Source organism: Hyla sarda, chromosome 3 (assembly GCF_029499605.1).
Source record: "Hyla sarda isolate aHylSar1 chromosome 3, aHylSar1.hap1, whole genome shotgun sequence".
Classification (NCBI taxonomy): Eukaryota; Metazoa; Chordata; class Amphibia; order Anura; family Hylidae; genus Hyla; species Hyla sarda.
Genome location: NC_079191.1, coordinates 352,862,454 through 352,870,507, shown reverse-complemented (window position 1 = coordinate 352,870,507; position 8,054 = coordinate 352,862,454). Strand labels below are relative to the sequence as shown.

General features: G+C 46.0%; 1 protein-coding gene across 3 annotated transcripts in view; it reads right to left on the bottom strand.

Moving 5' to 3' along the window:
* RBBP9 (RB binding protein 9, serine hydrolase) overlaps positions 1 to 8,054 on the bottom strand; it is a 39,059-nt gene that overhangs the window by 25,189 nt on the left and 5,816 nt on the right. For 2 of the 3 annotated variants that reach the window (XM_056567591.1, XM_056567590.1), the window contains exon 2: positions 1,838 to 2,031. In XM_056567591.1, coding sequence (XP_056423566.1) covers positions 1,838 to 1,960 — 123 coding nt within the window. In that variant the 5' untranslated portion in view covers positions 1,961 to 2,031. Of the gene's footprint in view, positions 1 to 1,837; positions 2,032 to 2,987; positions 3,071 to 8,054 lie in introns of those variants that run through there. The other variant, XM_056567592.1, reaches the window with a different exon arrangement.

The window sequence follows — 8,054 nt, the reverse complement described above, 5'->3', positions numbered from 1 at the left end:
GGAAGATTAAAAAATCCCATAGACTTTAATGGGATTTATTAACGGAAGTTTAAGGATCCGTTATAAAAGACTTCATAACGGAATTTCATAACGGATCTTTAAAACGGAAGAACTTTATAGTGTGAAAGCAGCCTAACACCCAGCATGCCTGGACAGCCAAAGGCTGTCTGAGCATGCTGGAAATTGTAGTTTTGCAACAGCTGGAGGCACACTGTTTGGAAAACACTGCTTTATGGGCATTGAAAGTGGTTTCTTATATTAGGGTGCATTTTCCAGAATACTATTAGACAAGGTTTGTTTGTTCACTTAATAAACAAACCTTAATAAAGTCTTAAAAACCTAACAAAAGTCACACGTACACAGACGAGAACAAATGAGGAGGACAGGACAAGAAAACACAAAGGAGACATCATTACAATGTTTATGTTGTGTATTACAGGGGGCTGTGAGGGGCACTGCTAGGTTTCCCATTATTCTTTAAATAAATTAAGCTTTTGACAGACTTTTCCAATCTACATTTAGACAAAAGGTTAAGTAGCTTTGCAAATTCCGTATTTTTTGCCGTATAAGACGCACTTTTTCTTCCCCAAAACTGGGGGGGGAAAAGTTGGTGCGTCTTATACGGCGAATACACCCCTATCGCGGCGGTCCCTGCGGCCATCAACGGCCGGGAACCGGGGCTAATATAGGACATCACAGATCGCGGTGATGCCCTGTATTAACCCTTCAGACGTGGCAATCAAAGCTGACCGCCGCATCTGAAGGGAAAGTGACACTAACCCGGCTGCTCAGTCGGGCTGTTCGGGACCACCGCGGTGAAATCACGGCGTCCCGAACAGCTTACAGGACACCAGGAGGGACCTTACCTGCCTCCTCGTTGTCTGCTCCGTGCCGGGATCCCCTGCATGGCCGGCGCTCTCCTTCGACATCATCACGTCGTCGCGCACGCCGTCCCGTCATCCAATAGGAGCGGAGTGCGTAGCGACGTGATGACGGAGACGGAGAGCATGGATCCCGGGGAAGAAGACGCCAGGAGCGTCGGGGACACCACGGGGACACGGAGACAGCGATGGAGCGACATCCGGGGCAGCGGTGACGGGTCCGGAGCGGCAGGGACAGGTGAGTACTACCTCCTATACCAGTGGTCTTCAATCTGCGGACCTCCAGATGTTGCAAAACTACAACTCCCAGCATGCTGGGAGTTGTAGTTTTGCAACATCTTTTTTTTCTAGATTTTCCACCTTTAAAATTTGGTGCGTCTTATATGCCGGTGCGTCCTATAGGGCGAAAAATACGGTACCTCGTTTTACTGTTTTCCAATCCATTTTTCTTAGTTATTTTACTGTTTGTATATGTGTGTATTGTAAAAAAAAAAAAGCAATAAAACAGCACTGTGTAAGAAGAAATCTTTTGGGAGGGTGTCTGCGGCAGAAAATGTTACTAAAACAGATATACTAGTAAGAACCGTGCACAATAATGTCATCATTTCTGAAATTCTTGAAAATACCGGCGCCCGGAATAGAACACTAAGCAAACCTGGTAATGACGTATATGGTTACATACATAGCTGTTGCTTTAATGTCATCATTTGCGCAGTCCAACTATTCACCCTGCAGCAATAGAGGGGTTAAGGTTTAGACTGACTGTATTGGTTTCTAGATACACTTTATTGATTGCGTTATTGTGTAGTGCCAGGATATTCCCTGTACATACCCTTATTACCCGTTCCCATACAGACAATAGGGCTGGTTTCATAGAAAGCCAATTATAACCTAATTACTATTGTACCTTCCGCAGGCAGAATTAGGATACGAACATACTTTGCATATTTTCTCACCTTGTCAAGTCTCTTTTTAGTCCAACCATACCACATACAGGATTCCACATCACCTCCCCCATTGCCGGGCACTATGACAGCTTTCACAGGGGAAACCACTGGAGCAGAGGAGCCTTCAGACATTGCTACAGCCTCGTGTGCAGGAAATCCTCCGCCGGAGTGAACTGTATCATGGGAATTGTAGTTTCTGGGTACTGGGAAACACATAAAGAAATACACACGATTTTATCACTCACATGTATCATAAAATATTCATCTCACCCTAAAATCTACAGTTATTGGAATTTTTATTTTTTTGCAGCGTGTGGGTATGTTGACATGTGCGTATTTTGCTGCAGATTTTCTAAAGCTGATTTTGCTATCCTTTGATTTATTTACCCTTTGTGGTGCTTTTAGGCTCAGTGGCAGTTTGACAAAATCTCAGAATTAGGAGGTTGCCATCAAATCTCAGCTCAGCGTTTTTTTCCTCCCACACCATTAAATATATTGGCGTTTTTTTCCGGCCAGTCCCCCCCACCCCCACTTATTTCTGAAGTCACATAATGAAAGAATCACATTGTGGTGGCCCAGTACGGGATGGCGTTTCCCCGTACTCTCCTGCCCTGTCAAACAGTGTCCCTCAGTGTCCCCAGAGCCCCCTGCCCAAAAACGGCATGTGATGAATGAGAGTCCAAAGCAGGTTTTGATGCAACTGGAACTTTACTGAAGAAGGCAGTATAACATTTCTTACAGATAGCCAACTTCCACAGCGGTGACCGGGACACAGGGAACCTCTCAGGCTTGCTTGGACTTGTAGTTGTAATAATGATGATGCAGGCCACTGTGCTACTGTTATGACTTTGGTAGGGACTAGAGATGAGCGAACTTACAGTAAATTCGATTCGTCACGAACTTCTCGGCTCGGCAGTTGATGACTTATCCTGCATAAATTAGTTCAGCTTTCAGATGCTCCGGTGGGCTTGAAAAGGTGGATACAGTCCTAGGAGACTCTTTCCTAGGACTGTATCCACCTTTTCCAGCCCACCGGAGCACCTGAAAGCTGAACTAATTTATGCAGGAAAAGTCATCAACTGCCGAGCCGAGAAGTTCGTGACGAATCGAATTTACTGTAAGTTCGCTCATCTCTAGTAGGAACTTGACTTGTACTCACAGATTTGATGTGGCTGCAGGTTTATAGCTTTGGCCTAGATATTCTGGACTTGACTTGTACAGGACTTGTGCTTGCTTTTGCGCCCAGGAGATAAGAGAGTGAATATGTAGACTACAGCCCTTTATATATCAGGGGGCTGGACAAAAGCCCATTGGTAGCTGGTTGCCTGTGCCCATGGAACTCTGGGTATCAGGTGATCACATATCACATGACCTTAGGAAGGTCCTATACAGGGTAAGTATCCCAACAACCTTCATATACAGTTTATGTTCACTGTATAATGCTTACATTACAGGTACATACTTATTATACAATAGAATACCATATGATTTAGGGGGGGGACCCTGCAGGAGAGCCCTATGAACCTGAGGGACTCTACCTGAGGGGACTTAAGGACTGTAAAGAACCGTGTTCTGTACAGGGACACCACACAAGTAAAGTCTGTTGTCTATCCAGCGTGGCCTGCACTAAATTCTCCTGTCTATTACAAGTCCCAACAAACCTGTGAGGTCTCTGTGTCACTGGTGACCTCCTTGGGCCCTGGCTGTACTGTATAGACTGTATCACCTGTCTACCCTCAGTAAAGCTACCATTGTCTGTAACCTGGAGTCGGTGTCTTCATTGCCCCCGTGCCTAGCCCAGGATCCAGCGGTATACCTTCGGTTGGTTAGGGCGCTTTAACTGGGTTTTAAGGTGTTTTAATCGTGGCGCTTGTGAAATAGAGGGGGAGGTGAAGGGAGGACTGTTGTTTGCCACTGTGGAGTATAAACAGTCGGTACCTGAAAGGGTTAATTTGGTCCAGTGTTTCTCATGCGTGCGAGCGGTCGTAGCTCCGCCTTGTCAGTCCCCAGCGGTGACGCCTCTTCAGCACAGCAAGGAGGAACCAAAGAGCCGACCTGGGGAAGACTTTGCAGACCGGACCAAAACAGGAAGTTCCTGGGGCGCAGCCATATTGGAGGTTCCGGCAGCTGCGCCCAGCTCCGCTGTCTTCTATCAAGCACCCGCTGCAGAGCAGACTCTGCAAACACCAACAATTATCAGCAGCAAGTCTCCGGTGCCGGTAGCTTTCAGAATTAACCCATTGGTGTCTGTAAGTCTGGTCGCAAGACAAACTACTACCGAGTGCCTGCAAAATAGAAGGGGAGCATCCATTACAGTACCCCTACTAGCCAAGTACAAACCACTGCAGCACTTCAGCAATTTTCTTAAAGGAGACAGCACCTTTTTCCTCATAAAGCAACAGTGCACTCAAAATCCAACCAGATGTCAGAACCCAGCTCTCCAGATCAACCATGCGACGGAGCCCCTCCATCTCCAGCAGCAGGATCATCACATGCCCCACCGGCCAGAATGTTGCCAGTTTTGCCTGCAGTCCACATCAACAACCCTGGTGTTCCAGCATCTGCACCGGTATTCATGGGGGACCCTGTCCTCCCTACCTACAGTGGAGACCCCTTCACCCTGAGGGATTTCAAGGAAAGGATCCAGAGTTTGTTTGTCTTTACTCTTTCCCTCCTAATCAACAGGTGCAATTGCTCACAAGACAACTACAAGGACCAGTGTTAGAGGAAGTCCGCACCTGGCCAGCCTCCGAGAATGGAACTGTAGAACAGATCTTTGAAGGACTGTACCAAATATTTGAGTCACATTCTCCGTCAGAGGTACGTCTCCGGCTGTATGAAAGGCGACAGACACCAGGTGAGACCTTGAGAGCATATGCCGTAGCCCTACAGAATGCCCTAGAGACTGTCCAAAAACTAGACTGTATAACTCCCGAGCAGGGCAATAAAGTGTTACTAGAAAGATTTGTTGATGGGGCTCTTAATAAGTGGGACAAAGTCCAGCTGAGAATGTTAGCAGTCCAAAACCCCAATATGTCATTCCCCACTTTCAAGAGACTGGCTTTCCAAATGATTAAGTCGGGACTGAGTTAGAGGGAGCTTTTCCACCTGTCCAAGAACCATTAGGGGCGGTAGCTAGACCTATACCATCACCAGTCCCCGCCCCAGTGTCACCGGTTTTGCCACTCACGGCCGCCTCGGATTTACATAGTGTTAGGCAAAACATTGAACTGTTGACTAAGGCCGTGAAGGAGCTTACCACCCGGTCTGCTCCACCTGACCATGAACCGCACTTGCATAGAAATCCTACCCTTGCTCCTGCTCCCTGCAATTTCAACCCCCCACAACCCTCCACCTAGTAAACCCGCAGGGACTCAAAGACAATTTTGTACCCATTGTAACAAATCCAGACACTGGAAAATGCAGTGTTGGGATTTAAACGGATTTTCCCTGAGGTCACGGACCAGCCCTCAGGAAAACAGTGATCAGGTCCAATCCCAGATTGCATACGTCCATGATCAAACACCGAATCCTCACAGGCAACAGCCCGCCTATCAAGGAAAGACATCTCCCGGTAATACCAGGCATGTATTAGACTGTCAAGAAGATGCTGGCCGACATGAAAGAGGCAGATGTTATGCAAGAAATGCAGAGTCCCTAGGCGGCGACACTTGTCCCGGTCAAGAAAAAAGACCCAATTATCCGCTTTTGTGTCGAAACTGAACAATGTCACACATAAGCACGCTTATCCTCTGCCAAGGATCGAGGAGTCACTCACAGCCCTCGGGTCTGCTGCTCATTTCTTCACCCTGGACTTAACCAGCGGTTATTGGCAAGTGCCCATGGCCATGGAAGAGCAGGAGAAGACCGCATTCGTGACTCCCATGGGACTGTTTGAGTTTAAAAGTATGCAGTTTGGGCTATGTAATGCCCAAGCATCTGATGGAAAGGTGCCTGGGCCATCTGAATTTTCAAAGTGTCCTATTGTACCTGGACTATGTCATTGTCTATTCGAAGTCCTACCAGGAGCATCTCAGTCATCTGTCAGACGTCTTTCAAGTCCTGATCAAGCATAGACTGAAGATCAAGCTGTCAAATTGTCACTTGCTTAAACCTCAAGTACACTACCTGGGTCATGTTGTCAGCGCCGAGAGAGTCCAGCCCAATCCTGAAAAGGTGGAGGATGTAAAGAACTGGCCTACCCCGCGCACGGTGAAAGATGTCAGGAGCTTCCTGGGATTTGACGGCTACTACCACCGTTTCATTGCCCACCTCGCCCAGATTGCAGAACCCTTCACAGCTTTCTTACAGGGTACGGCGAAGGAGAACTACAATGGAAGACTACCTGTTGAATGGGCCAAATAGCAAGAGACAGCGTTCCGAGCTCTCAAACGGCTGCTGACAGAAACCCCCATCCTGGCCAATCCAGACTACAGTCAGCCATTCTGGCTGTACACCAATACCAGTTTCGAAGGTCCGGGGGCCTTCCTGTCCCAAGTCCAGGAAGGGCAGGAGTGGGTAGTTGCCTATGCCAGTCGCAACCTGCGAGGAGCAGAGAAGAATGATGCAAACTACAGCTCATTCAAATTAGAACTTCTCGCCCTGGTATGGGCCGTGACCGAAAAGTTCAAAGACTACTTGGCTGTCATGCAATTTATTGTCTACACAGATAATAACCCGTTGGCCCACCTGAACACCTCCAAGTTGGGTGCCATTGAACAACGTTGGGCTTCAAAATTAGCATTGGCATTGGTGTCTTGGCATTGGTGTCTTCATTGCCCCTGTGCCTAGCCCAGGATCCAGCGGTATACCTTTGGGTGGTTAAGGTTAAACCATGCCCTGGCGTCACAAACATAAGGGGTTATTACCATCTGCCCCTAGGGTAGCAACATCTGCCCTGCACCACACACCCCGCCGCCATTATCACAACATGACTTGTAAAAAAAAAACACAAAGGAAACAAAATAAATGCCCCTAAAAACCTTCATATCATATGTGGAGGAGACTGCTCAAATCCTTGCTACCGCCTCTGTTCCTGGGCTGTAGGTAGCGCCACCCCTCTCCAATACAAATGTAGAACACAATGTACTGCACCAGGCAGCGAGTAAAAGTTCACTTTACTGAAGCATGATAATAAAAATATAAGCAGAGCGTAGCAGCCTACCTGTTTTGGACAAGCATGTCCTTAGTCATGGCATAAAAAAGCACCACATAATAGTTCCATATAGACTAGTTCATGGAGGATTAACTAGATGTACACATAGGATGGATAAGGCTGTAAAATATAAATGGATATATACATGCAGGTACAATCAAAACTATTCTAATATTATGTTCCAGTAGTTTATTTTTATTTATTTTTTTACTTTTTTCTGTTGTTAATGATATTTATGAAATATGTTCGTATAACCTAGAAGAACATGATTCACTATGGCATACTTAAACAAATAATACTAAACATAGAACTGTACAAAAAATGGGGGATAAACATGTTAATATGTCAGCATTAAATCCTGCCTTAAATTCAAGCCTTTCGGCTTCCAGTTATCCAATAAAAACACCCAGAAAGATTCTCTATTCAAGAGTCACCCCAACTTTTTTTTTTTAACCTTTTCTATGCCCATAATCCACAATGTATCAACACTACCTGCATGCACATCCCTAAAGTGTTTCGACAATGCAGAGATATTAAGGATCTGTTATTTTTTATTTTTTTGACATATGCCTGCGAATTCTAGTTATTAAACTATTGGAAGTGCATCCTACATATTGGCAACGGCAAGTTTCACAGGACGCCAAATACACTACATTACAGGTGTTACAATTTATGTAATCTTTCATCCTGAAGACGTTGCCGTTGCCATACGAATGCTGACAGAGCTTTTCTCTGTCAGCAACACCATGTGACTGAATAATGGGATATATAAGAAGGAACATGTTAATGCTTTTTTATGACTAAGGACATGCTTGTCCGAAACGCGTAGGCTGCTACTCTCTGTTGCCAAATTCTGTTGCCATTAAAATTCCTTCAAACCAGGGCAGTATCTGCTGTAGCTATCCATGTGCCTGGCCAGAGCAGTTAGTACTTGTGCAATGGGGATGGAAGGATACAATGAAATACCTTTGCATGTTGCCCATGCAAAAGGAGGTTCCCATGTTAATTTATTCATGATGTAAAGTGCGTTAAGTTTGTTACGTTTTTGTATATTTTTTGTGGGGTCTCCCT